Source organism: Oncorhynchus keta, chromosome 15 (genome assembly GCF_023373465.1).
Source record: "Oncorhynchus keta strain PuntledgeMale-10-30-2019 chromosome 15, Oket_V2, whole genome shotgun sequence".
In the NCBI taxonomy this organism is placed as follows: domain Eukaryota; kingdom Metazoa; phylum Chordata; class Actinopteri; order Salmoniformes; family Salmonidae; genus Oncorhynchus; species Oncorhynchus keta.
In genome coordinates, this window is record NC_068435.1 from 17,187,800 (window position 1) to 17,207,683 (window position 19,884).

Below are 19,884 nucleotides of genomic sequence, written 5' to 3' on the forward strand. Positions count from 1 at the left end.
CAAAGCCTATTCCCCCTCAGGAGACTGAAAATATTTGGCATGGGTCCTCAGATCCTCAAAAAGTTCTACAGCTGCACCATCGAGAGCATCCTGACTGGTTGCAACACTGCCTGGTATGGCAACTGCTCAGCCTCCGACCGCAAGGCACTACAGAGAGTAGTGCATATGGCCCACTACAACGCTGGGGCCACATGGCCTTCAGCATTGTTTTCAGGCAACCCGTCTATAGATCATAACTAGGACCTTCAATTTTTCCCAACCATCTAAGCTCACCATGAAAAACTCTGGGACAAAGTTATAGCCTACAACACATTATAACACATTGTAGTTTATGGGCTACCTTTGGCCAAGGGGCTCTGTTCAAAAGTAGTGCACTAATAGGATGCCATTTCAGATGCAGCCTAGTTTTCCCTGATCCTACAGCCATACAGTAGTATCCCAGTTTCACCAGTCCTCACCGGGAGCTTTGAATTCCCTGAAGTTGATGTTGGCCAGTACAAAATGGATGACGGTGGGGCAGCACTTGTCTTCCTTGCGGGGTTTGAAGACATAACACTCCTTGAGGCCCTCACGGTCAAACACTTTGGGGTCAATCTTTGGGAAGGGAAGCTTGTTCATGCGAGCCCATTTCTCAGCTAGCAGGAGCTCCTTGACACACACACAGAACAGTAGATTGAAGAACAGACAGAAAACAGTCAATAAACGGACACACACACACACTGTCGTAGAAAATGGTATGTCATATAGATGTATTACATTCTCAAATGTCTTTGTAAAACAGAGTAAATCTTGGTCTAAATATATTGTTGTGCAGAGCTAAAATGAGCTTGTATATCCAATCCATTTTGTATCATGTTGTATAAACATGAATCAAATGAAAGAGTCTGTTTCACATGTTGTGACAGGTTGTCATTCATACAAGGGGACTTATACATAGTTAGACATGACCGCCTCGTCAACCTGATAGCTAGTGAGGTGAGACAGAGAGTAACAGTGCTTATTCACAACCATTCTATTGTCAGAGGAGGCTGGTTTGATGTTGATGATGTGTTTCCTTGCAAACCAAATAAGAGATTTTGTTGTGGGGGGAGCCCCGGAGGGAGGTGCTCATTTTGCAAATGCGTTGTTCTTTTGACTCCTACATGGAGCAGGTCTTTTCTGACAAGTTGTTGAAATAGCAGCACCTCCTGTCATGCCTGAACAGCCTTGGTTATCAGTGCAAACTTGTAGTGTGGATATTTGGGAGTCTCAGCCACGTACAGTGCATTTGCAAAGTATTCAGACCCCTTGACTTTTTCCACATTTTGTTATGTTACAGCCTTATTGTATAATTGATTTAAAAGAAACATTTTCCCTCACCAATCTACATACAATACCCCATAATGACAAAGCAAAAACAGTTTTTTAGGAATTTAGGCCAATATATAAAAAACTATTTTTTTTAAACGGAAATATCACATTTACATAAGTATTCCCTTTACTCAGTACATTGTTGAAGCACCTTTGGCAGCGATTACAGCCTTGAGTCTTCTTGGGTATGACGCTACACAAGCTTGGCACGTCTGTATTTTGGGAGTTTCTCACATTCTTCTCTACAGGTCCTCTCAAGCTCTGTCAGGTTGAATGGGGAGCATCGCTGTACAGCTATTTTAAGGTCTCTCCATGGCGCTTGTAACGCCAGGGTAGTGGGTTCGATTCCCGGGACCACCCATACGTAGAATGTATGCACACATGACTGTAAGTCGCTTTGGATAAAAGCGTCTGCTAAATGGCATATATTATTATTATTATATTAAGTCTGGGCTCTGGCTGGGCCACTCAAGGACATTCAGAGACTTGCCCCAAAACCACTCCTGCGTTGTCTTGGCTGTGTGCTTAGGGTTGTTGTCCTGTTGAAAGGTGAACCTTCATCCCAGTCTGAGGTCCTGAGTGCTCTAAAACCGGTTTTCATCAAGGATCTCTGTACTTTGCTCCAATCATCTTTCCCTTGATCCTGACTAGTCTCCCAGTTCCTGACGCTGAAAAACATCCCCACAGCATGATGCTGCCACCACCATGCTTCACCGTAGGGATGGTGCCAGGTTTCCTTCAGAAGTGACGCTTGACATTCAGACCAAAGTGTTCAATCTTGGTTTCATCATACCAGAGAATCTTGTTTCTCATGGTCTGAGAGTCCTTTAGGTGCAAACTCCAAGCGGGCTGTCATGTGCCTTTTACTGAGGAGTGGCTTCCACTCTACCATAAATGCCTGATTGGTAGAGTGCTGCATTGGTGGTTGTCCTTCTGGAACGTTCTCCCATCTCCACAGAGGACCTCTGTCAGAGTGACCATCGGGTTCTTGGTCACCTCCCTGGCCAAGGCCCTTCTCCCCGGATTGCTCAGTTTGGACGGGTGGCCAGCTCTAGGAAGAGTCTTGGTGGTTCCAAACTTCTTCCTTTTAAGAATGATGGAGGCCAATGTGCTCTTGGGGACCTTCGATGCTGCAGACATTTTTTGGCACCTTACCCAGATATGTGTCTCGACACAATCCTGTCTCTGAGCTCTATGGACAATTCCTTCAACCTCATGGCTTGGTTTTTGCTCTGACATGCACTGTCAACTGTGGGACCTTATATAGACAGGTGTGTGCTTTTCCAAATCATGTCCAATCAATTGAATTTACCACAGGTGGACTCCAATCAAGTTGTAGAAACATCTCAAGGATGATCAATGGAAACAGGACGCACCTGAGATTGATTGATGAGGACATTGTTTTTTAAAATCAATTTCAGAATAAGGCTGTGGAAAACAGGCAGGAGTCTGAATACTTCCTGAATGTACTGTACATAGGCTGACAGTATGTGGCCTTCAGATTGCAGGCCTGCACAGGAAAAAGGCAAAGCAGATAGCGCGGTACTGCGCCGTGTCAGCTGTCATGGGCAGCCTTGCTGGGTGGAGAAAAACTGCTTTCTGTATCCATAAGTGTCCATATATCCATGACCTATGAAATGTTTGAATCGTTCTTGACTGTAATGTAATTTGTGGAATCAAATCATTTTTAAAATGTGGGTGTGGGTGCAGTATGTTTGTATATAGAGAACACATACGTGTGTGCCTGTCTGCATGAGTTTGTGTGTCTCTGTGTGCGTGCTTGAATGTGTGTGCGTTGCTCACCTTAAAGGGTGGGCTGGAGTCACTGGGGCGGGCTGAGAAGTCGAAGGAGATTATGAGGTCGACGCCACGCTGCGGCCGCAGGATGAGTGGGTACGGGAGGTTATAGGTCAGACCACTGTCCACTATGTGGATCTTCTTACTCTTCACGTCCAGCGGCTCGTAGATGCGGTCAAACTCATCTGGGTCTGAGGAGGACCGCAGTAAGGGGACAATAAATAATGTCATCATCTATCAAATCAATCACCCATTCTCACAAATAGTCTATAATAGTCATTCAATGCCTTGATTTGATAGTTGATGTATTCCTTTACACATCTACATAGAGATGGGTTAATGGGTCTGAACACTCTAACAGTTTTCCAATCTTAGACAATCATGATGATAGACTTGTTACAGACTGTTAACCCTTTGGCTGTTAACCCGCTGACCCACCCACTCAAACCCCCCGTTAAACTGATCTCAGACCTGTGACGGCGTCCTGTTCCTCCTCCAGGTTGTGGTGTGTGTATGATCTGTTGTTGAAGGGGGAGAAAGGCATGGAGGAGTTGAGGTTGAGCCCCAGCATGAAGTTGTGCACCTTTCCGGCTCTGCCCTCACGGGTGTTGAAGAGGGTGGACTCCCCCACCAGGGAGGTGAACATCCTGCTGGTCCAGCTGGCCTGGGCATTTCGCTGGAGCTCTTCCTCTGCCTCCTGGTTTTCTGTTCCACCCGCTGGAGGGGATGGAGGAGAGGGGGATGAGGAGAGAGGGATGAGGAGGGGAGGATGAAAGGAGGATGAGGAGAGGGGGGAAATGGGGATGTCACTACCAAAGCCCTAAGACACACAACACACTCTTTCTCTCTCGTAGACCGTACCTTTTCTTGGCTCGTCCTCATTTTCCTGCGTCTCCTCACCCACAATGTGCTGAGGCTTTATTTGCTCTGAAAAACAGTGACAACATTCATGTGAAAACCAAACCCTCACTCAGTATCCAACTTAATCATTTCACTGTACTTTAGCATGCGACAATAAAACTTGAACTGACTCACTATCCACAGTATGAGCTTGCTGACTGGACTTCCTCATTCCCTGTGGAGTTTCACAACAACATTCAGAGTACTGTCCAGAGTACTGTACATTGGTGTGACTGTGAACTACCATGGAGTTCTCAGTGAATTACCAACAGCTAGTATTTGCAAGACATTAAAGTGCCATTAGAGTTGCTTTCACATTAGGCCTGGCAGAGGAAGTTGTTATCATTTCTATCTGCTACCCAAGTGTTCTACGTGACTTTGTTTATTTGAGAAACTGTCAATCATGTAACCCTTAACCTGGCTGAAGGTAAGCCGGTAAATGCTGTGTCAATGGTAAAAGGGTTCAACTTGATTAGCAACTTGATTATGACTCATGAGCTGATATTCAGTGGAAGTAGGGTTATCCACTGCTACATCTATATTTGGACACCGAGAAACATGCACATAACGGTACGCACACACACACACACACACACACACACACACACACACACACACACACACACACACACACACACACACACACACACACACACACACACACACACACACACACACACACACACACACACACACACACACACACACACACACACACACACAGGTTTGGATTAACACCTTTTTAAAATCCGAAAAATAAATCTGCCGCCGGACAATTGTCCGGGAGAAGAAAAAAATCCTATCACAAAATAACACTTTTTAGCCTATTCAATTGGTAATTGAATTGCATTTGCCAGTTAAATGTACATACGCAACAGTAGGCAGGCTCCAGCGTGTCACACACCACTTTGCAATGAGCTGTAGGCAGTATTCATAGGGAATACTTAATTGTTTGAAACGAGGGATGCACGATATATCGGTGAACATATCGGAATCGGCCGATATTAGCTAAAAATGACAACATCGGTATTGGTCTAGTTTAATGCCAATGTGCAAAACCGATGACAAAGCTGACGTACATACCTATATAACGTAGGTATATGACGTAATGACGCCACGTAAACTTTTGGGGTACACGTGCAACACAGCATTCCTAACCTAGCCCACAATGCCTGCTGTGTGGATCGAGCAGTCAACAAGTCGAGCAGTCATTTGAAAGAGTAAGAAATCTATTAACGCCAAGATAATGGAATTCAATGCCCTTGACAATCAACCGTTCTCTGTCATGGGTGATGTTGGCTTTCGTCAACTTTTCGAGCACCGGTACACATGTTGCACTACCGGAGTTACACAGTAATAGCGCCACTGCTATTACCTTCACAACATACTATGAAACACCTTTTGGATCTTTGTGTGTCAAAAATTATAAATGTCGGGCCTCCCGGGTGGCGCAGTGGTCTAGGGAACTGCATCGCAGTGCTAGCTGTGCCACCAGAGACCCAAGCTCTGTCGCAGCCGGCCGCGACTGGGAGGGCCATGGGGCGACGCACAATTGGCCTAGCGTCGTCCGGGTTAGGGAGGGCCTGGCCAGTAGGGATATCCTTGCCTCATCGCTCACTAGAGACTCCTGTGGCAGGCTGGGCACAGTGCGCTCTAACCAGGTCACCAGATGCACGGTGTTTCCTCCGACACATTGGTGCGGCTGGCTTCCGGGTTGGATGCGCGCTGTGTTAAGAAGCAGTGCGGCTTGGTTGGGTTGTGTTTCGGGGGACGCATGGCTTTCAACCTTTGTCTCTCCCGACCCCGTGCAGGAGTTGTAGCGATTAGACAAGATAGTAACTACTAACAATTGGATACCACGAAATTGGGGAGTAAAGGGAGTAAAATTTGTTTAAAAAAAAAAGTCAAATAATACTATTTGACGCGTTAAATAAGCTTTTAATTTGACACAACAAATAACACAGTTCTATTATAGAATGTTGTGTGTTCTGAATTTGCACGTGTAAGCTACCACTACTATTACTGCCGTACAAAAAGCCTGCAAACAAGCAAACACCAGCCACAAAACGATGTGTTTACAATATGGTAATAAAACATTATTTGTTTGACTGCAACTTCTGGGTTACCTAGCTAGCACCAAATAAACAGCCTGAAAACAATGACCAGTAAAAACAGCAGTCATTTTCATTAGTCTTAGCAATGATTTAGGAATCCTTGTGAGTAAGTATTAGCTAGGTAGCCACTTGTTGTTCGCCTATTGAAATTGAACTTAAGGTCATGAAAATAAATAGCTAGCCAGCTACGTAACCCCGTTGCCCAAAGCTAACGTTATAAACAGCCAGGTAGCTTCACCTGGCTAGTGAGGCTCGACCGGACCGGGTTATGTGTTGTGAAGCTAGCCACAATAAGGATTAGGCACACTAGTGGAATTTGCGGAATCATGCCATATTTACACTAGATGTTAAACAAGGTTTGAATGTCAAGCAATGAAATGGGGTATCAGTCTACTCGGTGACACCCACAGAACACAACTGTGAAGAGTTTGCGCAAATATTAGCGTTGTAGCCCTTATCCTGGGACTGTGTGAAATCACCACCCCAGTCAGCATATTGTGTGTATTGACATTCATATTGCACTGTACAGCTTTACCTAAGGACTGGGGATCAATGAAATGGAGTATCAGTCTACTCAATACCCAATATATTCTTTCCCAACGCCCTCCACAGAGTTATCAGACTCCAAAACATCCATGCACTATTGTTTTTCCTCTGGAACAATGTTCAATACACATAGGTTGACAATAAATGTAGCTCAATTCAGTTGTTTCAGAGTCCCGCAATGAGAGCTACAACGCTAATGTTCTCTGGGTGTCACTGAGTAGTAGACTGATACCCCATGTCATTGATCCACAATCCATATCGTACGGCTGTACAGTGAAATAAGTATGCCCCAATGCAATTCTAAAGTATAATACATCCTGCGTTATTTCAACAGATTTTTGTCAAATTAAAAAATTATTGTCTTTTGTTGATTTTATTAACTATTTTTGAAGGCTAACCGCAAAGTCCACTATTGTGGCTAATCCTTATTGTGGCTAACTTCTCATAGATGGATCCGATCACCATTAATCAAATAAGAACTGTCTTATAAATTAGGGTTATTTTAGATGATGACACTGAAACAGATTATGTTTTGCTATGTTTTTGGGAAAGAACATTGAGCTAGCTAGCTTTTTTTTATGACCAGCACTGTAGGTGCGCAAGACAACTTTACCAGCATCATAGCATACGTATCAATGAATCGTTGTGACATATGAAATACTAGTGATAGTGTAATCAATGTGTAATAACTACGTAAAAAAATTATGAACGCGTAAAATTATTATGTGAAGTCATATTCAGGTACTGATTGGTCAACAAGCTTATTTGACACATCAAATAGTTTAATTTGACATGCAAAGACCCAAACGGCGTTCCATAGTATGGGAAATCCTGGTTAAGAATGAAACGACTGAACAAATGAAGAATGAAACAGCACAGCAAGTAAGTGAGAGAAATAGGTTTTTATTATGTTTTACTGGTAATGGGGCCATTACTGTAAATGACAACAAAATAACTTTTTGGTCAGGGTGGTGTGTGTGTGTGTGTGTGTGTGTGTGTAACCTTTATTTAACTAGGCAAGTCAGAAGTTAAGAACAAATTCTTATTTACAATAACGGCCTACCCCGGCCAAACCTGGACGACACTGGAGCAATTGTGCGCTGCCCTATGGGACTCCCAATCACAGCCGGGTGTGATACAGCCTGGATTCGAACCAGGGACTGTAGTGACGCCTCTTGCACTGAAATACAGTGCCTTAGACCGCTGCACCCATGTGTGTGTGTTAGCTATTTAACTGTACTAGAATGCTTAAAGGGCTGCTCAAATTTTAAATATCGGCCAAAAATGTCATGTTGGTGCATCAATGTTTGAAACCTGAACGTTTTACTACATAGGCATGGCATGTCTTGACTTGCTTCAAAGTAAAATCCGACCATAGAATCATGGGAGGAAATTATTTCATAAAATACTTCCAAATGCCATTGAAACCAGTAGCCTATTCCTCTCGTTCTATTGGTTTTCAAATCAACTTTCTTTCATTGTCCAGTAGCCAAAGGCACAAACCTAGTCATATTAGCAACCCATGCTAGTTCTTGTATCTTTAGATCTCACCTCTTTCTAATTTCGAATGGATATTTTAATCTCGGTCACATGAAACTGCTCGCATGTGCGGTGAGTTTTTGACAACAGTGTTTTCCGGCTAACTGCATTATGGAACGAACATTCGCACGTAGCCTACTGCCTTTTGTGCATTACTGCGCTTACAAATGTGAATAAATAATAGTTTAGTAACATTTTAAGCTAAATGTTCTGATCGTTTGCATCAGCCTCATTGCTTTAAAAAATAGTTTTTTTCTGTAGCCTAGGCCTACTGCAGGCGTGTCAAACTCAATCCATGGAGGGCCTAGTGTCTGCAGGTTTTTGGTTAGACAACCAGGTGAGGGGAGTTCCATAGTAATTAGTGACCTTTAACTAATCAGGTAAGTACGAGTAAGGGAGGAGCGAAAACCCACAGACACTCAGCCCTCCATGGAATGAGTTTGATACCTGGTTGTATGAATTTGGGATCTATCATCCAAAAACTGGCCCAGAGTGTTTGGAATAGGCCATTTCTTTTTCGCACAGAATAACAAGCTGACCAATAGAATATGTCAACTTTACTACTATGGGAGATAGTAGATTGACATAGGTTAGTGATTTTGCTGCTTGTTACTCATCTTGTCGGTTGAGGAAAAGTATATGTGGCAGTTATTCTAACATCTGCAATGTGCATCAGAATTCAGTAAGGACCCACACTGTTGTATCCACGATTTGCATGTTCTGTTAAGATGAATTACCATAATCTAAATGTGATTTGTCATTCTGAGCACCATGGGTAGACACCCTAGTCAGGTTACACACACAATGCATATAGTACATTTGTCAAATTTATGGTCAATTAAAATGCTGCCGGTCCTAACAGAAAACATGACGCGCACGTACGCACGCACAGAACATGTATTTAAACAGAGAGACAAAGGTAGGTTTTGTACAATGGTTTGTCAGAATCTTACCAAGCTCCTCTTCCATGGTGCTACCTCCAGTGGTCCCTTTGACCCCCATGACCCGGTTGAAGAGGATGGAGAAAGCACTGCCCCACACCCCTAGAAGAGACACAACAGACAACTTTGTGTATGTAGTGAAATGCGTATCTAGTCTATGTTTTTGAGTTTGTGCTCATGTATGTATGCCTGTATGAAAGCTCAGGTGCATATCGTACTGTGTATAGTGTCTTAATTTGATCACCTTGTTGCAGGAGAACTTTCCTGCAATGCAGGAAATTTTAAAACGTAGTGTATTTGAGGTTTAAAAAGGCTTCTGGTGTTTATAATTTCCATTTTGAAATTTCCCGACATGACATCAACCCCTACAAAAATGTCCATTAATTATAATCTGCATAATAAATCACATTTCCTGTTGCTGCATGATTATTTTCCAGGCACAAATTAAGATCCTACATCTGTACTGAATGTGCAGCCAGTCTTACCCATGAGGAAATGCAGGGGGTTCTCCTCGTACTGTCTCACCACGCTGCCCATGAAGAACTTACTGCCAAACAGGCCCGGGGACATGAAGGTACCATACTTGGCCATGCCAATCTCGTACGGGGTAAACTCCACCCAGTCTGCTCATCAAAACACACAATAGGAGAAATATGACACATCTATTACTAAGAATGATACAGACAATAAGTGGTTTTGTACTGTAGAATTATCCTTGTGACACCAGACTGACAGCTGTATAATCAGCTTCACTCCACTTATTGTTGGGACAGTGTTTTAGCTCAAATGGCTGCTACTGTGTATCAAGCTCACGGAAGCCTTCCAATGGTGGAAACTAGCTGAGTTAACCCAATACAAGGTTATTATAACCATATCACATTAGGGCCCTTGCTTACAATGCAAAGCAATTTACTATAATATCATAATTAATACCCAAACATTGAAGCTTTCCCATTGATGTTTAACCATACAAGAACTTTGATGAATTGACTCCCAGTAAGGCTCGGCGATATATTGTGAATATCGGTATTCCTGTATGTACCCACATACCAATATATATTTTTTTACAATACAGTCTATAAAATGTAATTTTTATACAGTACTAAAAAATTGGACTACTTTCACTGTCCGTTTTGTCCTCATTTAGTTGAGAACAAAACCGTCAGCATGGAAAAAGCCTATTAAAATCAAATAGAATTGATTTGTTGCCATTCTAGGGTCATGCACTAATCATTTAGAACATTTTATTTAGAAACATAAAATACAGGCATACTGTCAAAATTGCAAATAAAATATTGTGATGTAATATTTTGGCCACAGCTCCAAGTCATAATACTTCAGGGCATTACCATTGTCATGTCTACAATCTGTACCTAAGTGTCTGTGAACCATTGAATCTTTAAGGTGTGTCCTCTCCTTTTTAGAACGAATGTCACTCACTGTTGTGTCTATTTCAGTTTCCCTTGATGACAGAGTCAGACAGAGATGGGTCAGCATGAGTATCTGTACTAGTGAAACTGACACCGATGGGAATGTTTGCGCAATAATTCCACATGTTCCACACCCGCACACAAACACGCACACAGTGCACACACCCACAGGCGCGTACACACACACACAGCACACAAACACAAACGTTATGACGTGACACTAGCCCTGGGTAAACACTACCATACCCTGTATTCAAATGGCTCAGACTCAAATGCAAAGATGACAATAATTACATGCATGCCTGCAGTCATTCAGAAATGAACTTGGTTCATTCATTCGTTAATTTGTTTGTACTTTCATTCATTCAAAGATTCCAAAGTCATATCTAATTTGCTTGATGCCATGATTCCAATATTGGGTGACTAACAATACACAACAGTGCATGGTCCACAGTTTCTGTTAGAGTTAACAAGCTACATCCTTGGGTCAGTGTTTCCCAAGCCTGGTCCTCCAGTTCCCCCAACAGTACACATTTGTGCTGTAGCCCTTGACAAACAAACCTTGTTCAGCTCATTGAGGGGTTGATGATTAGTTGCCCAGGGTTACTGTTGGGGGTACTGGAGGACCAGGGTTACTGTTGGGGGTACTGGTGGACCAGAGTTACTGTTGGGGGTACTGGAGGACCAGGGTTACTGTTGGGGGTACTGGAGGACCAGGGTTACTGTTGGGGGTACTGGAGGACCAGGGTTACTGTTGGGGGTACTGGTGGACCAGGGTTACTGTTGGGGGTACTGGAGGACCAGGGTTACTGTTGGGGGTACTGGAGGACCAGGGTTACTGTTGGGGGTACTGGAGGACCAGGGTTACTGTTGGGGGTACTGGAGGACCAGGGTTGAGAAACAGTGATGTAAATGGTAACCCATCAGATAAGGAGCTGTGACACATTGACAGATGGAACCACAATGGGAAGGCCATGCAGTGTACCGCTCCAAAGATGCATACTGCTTCAAAGTTGTCTGCCTATCTTTCCCTTTATTTCAGGCAGACATGAGTCCTGTAGCTGGATCTGCTCAACCGAAAGCGTGGGAGGTGACTCATCTAGGCGTTAGACCACTTTAAGAAGTGTACTTGAAAAAGATGCCTTACTTGAACTTCCTTCCATCTGTTCTAAACTGGTAGTATGATGCATGCGTTATAAAATAACCCATTAGTAATACGTGGATCATTAAAATTGAGTCTTCCTTTCGGTCTTACCAGCGAACATGAGTTCTGAGACATCTGGCTTGACGTGCAGACAGGTGAAGAGAGGCATTGGGCTCTGACCCTCGCTCACAGTCTTCTGCATGTGGCTCAGCTTGAAGTCCATCCTCTGGACAGAGAGAGAGAGGTTGTTCTTACACTTAAAAGTGAAGTGGATATAGTTGTGTATGCCTGTATGGATATAGTTGTGTATGCCTGTATGGATACAGTTGTGTATGCCTGTATGGATACAGTTGTGTATGCCTGTATGGATACAGTTGTGTATGCCTGTATGGATATAGTTGTGTATGCCTGTATAGATACAGTTGTGTATGCCTGTATGGATATAGTTGTGTATGCCTGTATGGATATAGTTGTGTATGCCTGTATGGATACAGTTGTGTATGCCTGTATGGATACAGTTGTGTATGCCTGTATGGATATAGTTGTGTATGCCTGTATGGATACAGTTGTGTATGCCTGTATGGATACAGTTGTGTATGCCTGTATGGATACAGTTGTGTATGCCTGTATGGATACAGTTGTGTATGCCTGTATGGATACAGTTGTGTATGCCTGTATGGATATAGTTGTGTATGCCTGTATGGATATAGTTGTGTATGCCTGTATGGATATAGTTGTGTATGGATTCCAACATTCCTATATCAAATGTAAGCACCTCACTGACTCTGTCACCATGAGTTCCCTGTCCTAATAGAAATATAACAGAGGTTTGTAGTAGGGCTGGACGATCTATAGAATTGATATGATTAATTCCAAGCCCCTCTCCGTGCCACTCACAACAAAAAAGACAAAATATCACTTCTTCTGCTCTGATAACAAGCACTTTCAAACTCACTCTTTGCTTTTGAAGTTTAGTTCAACAGAATCTGTCGATTCCCCTTCTAATGATACCCTTGTCTCAACTCCCAAAATTTAGAACGGAGCAGACCCTATTAAAACAGGAGTATCAATGAACATGATTATGGAAAATGATTGCTCAGTTTCTGTCGAGCGCAGCCACATAGTGTTGTGTCCTAGTTGTCTAGTCTCTGTTTTATAAATGTGCAATGAGCATAAAAATAATCAGTTACATAAGAAATTGGCAACTCGTTCTCATTTTGAGAAATAAGAATCTTATCCAGGTAGGCCTTCAACATCTAAACAAAGTGAACAGACGGACAAGAGGGTGTGTTCGTAACAGTTGAACTGTTCTACCTTGTTAGCACCAAATAGATCCAAGTTGGCTAGACTTTAAATATAAAGATTTAAAAAAGGGCATATTTCCAAAGCTTATATAGAGAAAACATTTCAAATTAAAAAATATATACAGTACCAGTCAAAAGTTGACACACCTACACATTCAAGGATTTCTTTGCTTTTCTTTTATATTTTCTACATTGTAGAATAATAGTGAAGACATCAACTATGAAATAACACATATGGAATCATGTAGTAAAAAAAAAGGGTTAAACAAATCAAAATATATGTTATATGCCAAGACTGTGCAAAGCTGTCATCAAGGCAAAGGGTGGCTACTTTGAAGAACCTCAAATTGAAAATGTATTTTTATTTGTTTAACACTTTTTTGGTTACTACATGATTCCATATGTGTTATTTAATAGTTTTGATGTCTTCACTATTATTATATAATGTAGGAAATATTAAAAATAAAGAAAAACGTGGAATGAATAAGTGTCCAAACTTTTGACTGGTACTGTGTGTATATATATATTGTTTTGAATCGCCCATGAATTTGAAAAAATCTAGATATGATTTTTAGGCCATATCGCCCAGCCGAAGTTCGTATACATAACATTGTGGGTTTCCCTTCTGATGGACTATTCTTCATTCGCACGGCCAGATGTGATGCAGCCTGGATTCGGACCAGGTACTGCAGTGACACCTCTAGCACTGAGATACAGTGTCTTAGACCACTGCGCCACTCGGGAGCACAAAATCCTTCACGTCATAGATACCAGTAGTAAAGCCACTGGACAGACCGTGTGTGAAACACTCAGATAATACAAGTGAACAAAGAACAATAAGAGCCAGACAATGGCAAAGTGGTATCCCTAAATGCAACCGTCTATCAGCGGTGCTGGATCATCTTCTGTGACAAAGTCACTGGTTTTTTTCACCTTTATTTAACCAGGTAGGCCAGTTAATAACAAGTTCTCATTTACAACTGCGCCCTGGCCAAGATAAAGCAAAGCAGAACAACAACACAGAGTTACACATGGGATAAACAAACGTACAGTCAGTAACACAATAGAAAAATCTGTATACAGTGTGTGCAAATGAAGTAAGAAGAAACACAGATGTAATTGACTGATAATAAAGGCTGGTTAGGACCTCGGTCAAAGGAACACAATGGCTGGTATTGAAGACGGTACACTAATATCATTACTTTGTTGATATCACATTTGCTGATATCGCACCCATATCTCACCCCGGGCATGAGCGTCTCCCCGATGAGCATGCCGAAGATGTCGGTGAAAGTGACGGGCTGCCCGGCAGCCTTCTTTCTCCACAGGGCCTTGATGTAGCGCTTGATGTTCTGGGGCAGCAGCAGCCTCAGTGGGTTACTGCTCACACACCTCATCAGCTCCTGGTTGATCTCCCCTGGACCCTTACCCTTAGGGAACTCAGGGTGGGAGTACAGCGTAGACATGTACCTGGTGGGGGGGGGAGAGAGAGAGAGAGAGAGAGAGAGAGAGAGAGAGAGAGAGAGAGAGAGAGAGAGAGAGAGAGAGAGAGAGAGAGAGAGAGAGAGAGAGAGAGAGAGAGAGACAGAGAGAGAGAGCGAGAGAGAGCAAGAGAAAGGAACAAGGGGGACACAATCACTTTCTGTGTATAATAACGTCATTACTTGGTCAGTTTTCGTACTAGCATAGGAATGGTAGTTATAAACAGTTGAAGTATGTTGCTTTCCAATGATCTTATAAGTACAGTGGAATGAAAGCAGTGTTCCTACTAACCAGGTAGATCCAGAAAGTCCAGCCACGTAGGTAGCGCAGTCCAGAACTCCAGACTCATACAGAGCCTTCATCACTCCAGAGAAACACACCATGGCTCTGAACCCTCCCCCTGACCCCACGATGGCGATTGTAGGGACCTGCATAGACACACACGCGTACACAGGCACACATGCATGCACACACACATGTGTGGGCGTACAAATATGCACACAAACATACACAAAATGACAAGGCACGTGTCAGAGATGACTACTGTCATTGTGAATCATCTTAGCTGATTTTGTCTGTATATCTCCCTTTTGAATCAGCAATAAAACTCCATTCTCTATTTGACACTTGAGATACACCGAAAAATGCATAGAAGGCCTCAGTTTCTACTATGTTTATGGTCGTACCTCTCTTAATGAGGTGGGGAGGTGTTGTCCTTTCTCCATGTTGAGTAGTTTCTTGATGCCCAGCATCACCCGGTCTCTGCGTGTCTGTCTGAACAGCTTCTCCTGGTCACACAGGGCCATGCTGAACCGCAGGTCTGTGGATGAACTGGAGGAGATGAAGGAGACAAACTGATATGTCAGTAAGCTTTAGATTAAATCTCCACAAAGAGAATGACGTCAATGCTCCCGGCTAAAAATTAAAAACGAATTGAAGCACCCATTGTCAGTTATACATACCACACCTCTAATGACATCTCCAAGTACACCTTGGTTAACTGGGGAAACAAGATGTAGGAAGTTTTTGTTGAGATTGACAAGGACCGGGTTTTTAGACAGGGTTTAGTGCTGTATCACAGTATGTATTTGATGGAGGCAATGTGGACAACATCAACTGTCTTGTGCTTTCTATGCAATCTATACAATTGAATACGACTGACCTACCTTGCCAATGGGGAATGGAACCACTTCTGGTTGTCCCACTTTGAGTTTAGCAATGGAGTACGAGACCGTTCCCAGGGTCTCATCCATGACATAGTTAGCATCCATCAATGTCAACTGAAATAGCAAATTCACAAACAATGAAATACAAAAAAATACATTTATCTTGATAGATGATTCCCAACATAGGGTTTCTTGAAAGCAAAAGTATAACTGAAGTTACTATCTTCCTGCAAAGAAAGAATACATCATGCTTGAAGGTGTCTAACCTTAGCTTGCTGGGTTATGTAGTGTAATGTAGCTCAGTTCAAAGTGTAGTGCAATGTGTTAACCTCTAGAGTGTTTTCCTGATTGGGGTCCAGTATGAACTCAAAGGTCTCGTTCCATATGGGGTTGATGTCATTGTCAATGTGTCGCGTCCGTTTTCTTGAGTCTGGAGTGGTTGGGATGAACAACTCCACGTAGGGGTCTGGAGTGTCCACTGTTCTTAGAAATACACACACAACCACACACACAGACAGTGTGATTAAACATGAGGAAAACCATAGGCACTGAGAAAACAACATCACTTCTATGTGCATCACCTCATCTCTCAAACACACCCACAACACTGTAATGTGGACACAGTGAGTTATCTTGAACATGGAGGAACTCACAAAAGTCTCCCAGGGTAGAACCCTTGGTCACCTTCTCAGCTCGTACCACAGTCACTTTGAACTTATGGGAATACTGGTGTTCCACCTGCAGAAGCAATACAACAGAGACTTTCCAGTAAGTCTTTCTGTTTCCCAGATGGGAGGCATCCAGACTGGATGCAAATGACTGGACAAAATATATCCAATAGCTCAAGCAGTACATTCATAGAATTTAACCAGCTTAAACAACAGCCTGAAGTACTAATACAGTCAGTAACACTGACGTATGTGTGTGTGTACATGTCTTCATCTATCTCTTTGATTAGCTGTGTGTGACTCATTTAGCACAGTAACAATTTGATAACAGGACATACAAAATGTCAAATAATTTGTCTGTCTATAATGTCCTGACAATGACAACATGATAATGTTTACTTACCACAATGTACTGATAGGGATCTATAGAAGACATCTTTCAGGAGCCAATCACGGTACTTTGAGGGAATCAGGTGTCCAGTCAACCTCTAGATTTGGAAGACCCTTCTGAATAAAATTGGATAGGAAACACATTTTACGAACACAGGACACTGACAACATCAATGTTCAGAAGAAGAAATTAAGATCACTATTGGTCAATTGCACAAGGTCCAACCAAAATTTTACTTCCACTTTTAACCCAACCCCCCCAAAAGGCACAATACATATTTTTGGAGAGGTGTGGGGGAAGAGCAGGCAATGGCATCATGGATTTGATACCAGCAACGCAAAGGTTGCCAGCTCACTTTCCGATAGATTTTTCCCATCTGACCTGGGATTTGAACTAGCAACCCTCCAGTTACTGAGTCGCCTCGCTAACTGGTAGGCTACCTGAACATGAATTCATATTGACCTCCAGGACATGTTTCAGTTTACACCTTCAAACATTACATCATAAACATCATAAAGCTCCGCCTTATCTCAGTTCACTGGTCACGATGGCAACACCCACCCGTAGCACGCGCTCCAGCAGGTGTATCTCACTGATCATCCCTAAAGCCAAAACCTCATTTGGCCGCCTTTCCTTCCAGTTCTCTGCTGCCTGCGACTGGAACGAATTGCAAAAATCTCTGAAGTTGGAGACTTTTATCTCCCTCACCAACTTTAAACATCTGCTATCTGAGCAGCTAACTGATCGCTGCAGCTGTACATAGTCCATCGGTATATAGCCCACCCAATTTACCTACCTCATCCCCATACTGTTTTTATTTGATTTACTTTTCTGCTCTTTTGCCCACCAGTATCTCTACCTGCACATGTTCATCTGATCATTTATCACTCCAGTGTTAATCTGCTAAATTGTAATTATTCGCTCCTATGGCCTATTTATTGCCTACCTCCTCATGCCTTTTGCACACACTGTATATAGATTATTTTTCACCCTACTATGTTATTGACTTGTTTATTGTTTATTCCATGTTGTGTTGTTGTCTGTTCACACTGCTATGCTTATCTTGGCCAGGTCGCAGTTGCAAATGAGAACTTGTTCTCAACTAACCTACCTGGTTAAATAAAGGTGAAATAAAAAAAATAAAAATAAAAATTACAGTAGTGCTTTTTTACAATATGTAAGTTATTGTCATGATACAGAAACATTGAATCCATATTTGATTTGGATCAACAAAAAATAGGTTATAGCAATGCAATTAGTTTATTTGAACTGACTTATACATTTTCTACATTCTCTCCATTATCACAGCCTGCCCAATTCTCAGTTAGATTTGGAGATATGCAACACTGTGTTCAGCAGAAATGTGAAATATTTCAATGTCCTTTTTTAGATCCCATCCATACCCCAGCAAGCACTAAGACCATACATTTAGATGGTAGTTGGCCTACCTTACCGTTCTAGCTCACTACCATGTAATTAAGACACACCTTTTTTTTTGCTGCTGACTACTATGATTTCAGTGGTGTAAAAAGTATTTTAGTAAAAATGGTTTAAAGTACTACTTAAGTAGCTTTTAGGGTATATGTACTTCAGTACTTATATTTTTGACTACTTTTACTTCACTATAGTCCTAATGAAAATATTGTACTTTTTATACTACATATATTTTCCTTGACACCAAAAAGTATTTGTTATATTTTGAATGCTTAGCAGAACAGGGAAATGGTCCAATTCCCAAACTTAACAACAGAACATCCCTGGTCATCCCTACTGCCTCTGACCTGGTGGATCATTAACCACACATGCTTAGTTTGTAAATGATGTCTAAATGTTGGAGAGTGCCCTTGGCTATTTGTACATTTAAAAAACAGATGAGTGTGCCTTCTGGTATGCTTAATATTTTAACCTTTATTTAACTAGGCAAGTCAGTTAATTAAGAACAAATTCTTATTTACAATGACTGACAACAATGACGGCTGAAGGAATTTGAAACGACTTATGCTTTTACTTTTGATACTTAAGTGTATTTTAGCAATTACATTTACTTTTGATACTTTTAAACCAAGTACTTTTAGACTTTTACTCAAGTATAATTTTACTGGGTGACTTTCACTTTTACTTTAAGGTATCTTTACTTTTATTTAAGTATGACAATTAGCTACTTTTTCCACCACTGTATGATTGTTTACATTATCTAGTCTAAACAAAAAAAGGCATACTACTGAATATCAGCCTGTAGTAAAAAAAAAAAGCCCAATAGCCTGCAGTTGATTGACAATTTGTAAAAGTGTAGTGATGAGTTTTAAAGCATTTGGTCTATGAGCCTACGTCGATTTAACTCTTTTAAAATTACTCTCAGTTTTCTATCGACTAGGCTACTCGCAGAAGCCTATTTTACACTAAAACACTGCCATAAACAAAACTTGGGCACCGCGAGCACCATATAGGACGCCGTGCATCCGCGCATATACAGGGCTAGCGCACCGGCAGAACTGATGTGGACAGGTAGCCAACCAACTACTCTCACTTTTAAAAGGTAAATATTGAAGAAGTTACGAACTTCATAATGTGTTATAAATGTAGGCTATCATTATCGTCATTACTTTGAGTAAAGTTCTTAATCGAAATATAAGCTCACCTTTAACGAATGTCAAGTCATGAGACAAGTTTACCGCATTCCTTCAAGTGCACTGCCAGTGTGAAACTGCCCTCGAGCACTGCTTGGATGTTGTGACTACATGGTAGAAAGCGTAGCTTTACCATTGAAGTACCGCGAGATTTTGGACGTTTTCGGGTACGTTCGTAAACTAACTCTGGCTTTCTACTCTGATTTCAGAGCACTCTTGTCAGAGTGTTCCAAAGCACCGAATGAAGGATGAATTTACCAACGCGCAACACTCGTTGAATATGAATGGTGTCATTAAACATCAGTAAAGAAGCGTAATTAAATTGTTGCCAGCAGCACAGTGACAGTCACGAAACGTTCTAGATAACATGAAAACAGCCTGGCGAACTCTGCTAGGGCGAGTAAAATGGTCAGAGTGAGGTGTTCTCTCAGTCATGTCTTAACTTGGTTGCTCGGCTGCCATTGTAAGTTCAGAACACTGCTCCC

General features: G+C 42.0%; 1 protein-coding gene across 3 annotated transcripts in view; it reads right to left on the reverse strand.

Annotated features, from left to right (window-relative positions):
• The window catches only part of LOC118394538 (cytosolic phospholipase A2-like), a 28,509-nt gene extending 8,980 nt beyond the window's left edge, over positions 1 to 19,529 (reverse strand). The window contains exons 1-16 of one of the 3 annotated variants that reach the window (XM_052463517.1): positions 19,411 to 19,529; positions 16,785 to 16,888; positions 16,367 to 16,451; positions 16,043 to 16,191; positions 15,714 to 15,827; positions 15,510 to 15,547; positions 15,234 to 15,378; positions 14,839 to 14,975; positions 14,310 to 14,535; positions 11,873 to 11,987; positions 9,673 to 9,810; positions 9,200 to 9,289; positions 4,009 to 4,074; positions 3,619 to 3,864; positions 3,154 to 3,338; positions 459 to 648 (exon numbers count right to left, since the gene is read on the reverse strand). In XM_052463517.1, coding sequence (XP_052319477.1) covers positions 459 to 648; positions 3,154 to 3,338; positions 3,619 to 3,864; positions 4,009 to 4,074; positions 9,200 to 9,289; positions 9,673 to 9,810; positions 11,873 to 11,987; positions 14,310 to 14,535; positions 14,839 to 14,975; positions 15,234 to 15,378; positions 15,510 to 15,547; positions 15,714 to 15,827; positions 16,043 to 16,191; positions 16,367 to 16,451; positions 16,785 to 16,817 — 1,957 coding nt within the window. In that variant the 5' untranslated portion in view covers positions 16,818 to 16,888; positions 19,411 to 19,529. Of the gene's footprint in view, positions 1 to 458; positions 649 to 3,153; positions 3,339 to 3,618; positions 3,865 to 4,008; positions 4,075 to 9,199; positions 9,290 to 9,672; positions 9,811 to 11,872; positions 11,988 to 14,309; positions 14,536 to 14,838; positions 14,976 to 15,233; positions 15,379 to 15,509; positions 15,548 to 15,713; positions 15,828 to 16,042; positions 16,197 to 16,366; positions 16,452 to 16,784; positions 16,889 to 19,410 lie in introns of those variants that run through there. The other 2 variants (XM_052463518.1, XM_052463519.1) reach the window with 2 other exon arrangements.
• Between the last annotated feature and the right edge of the window lie 355 nt (positions 19,530 to 19,884).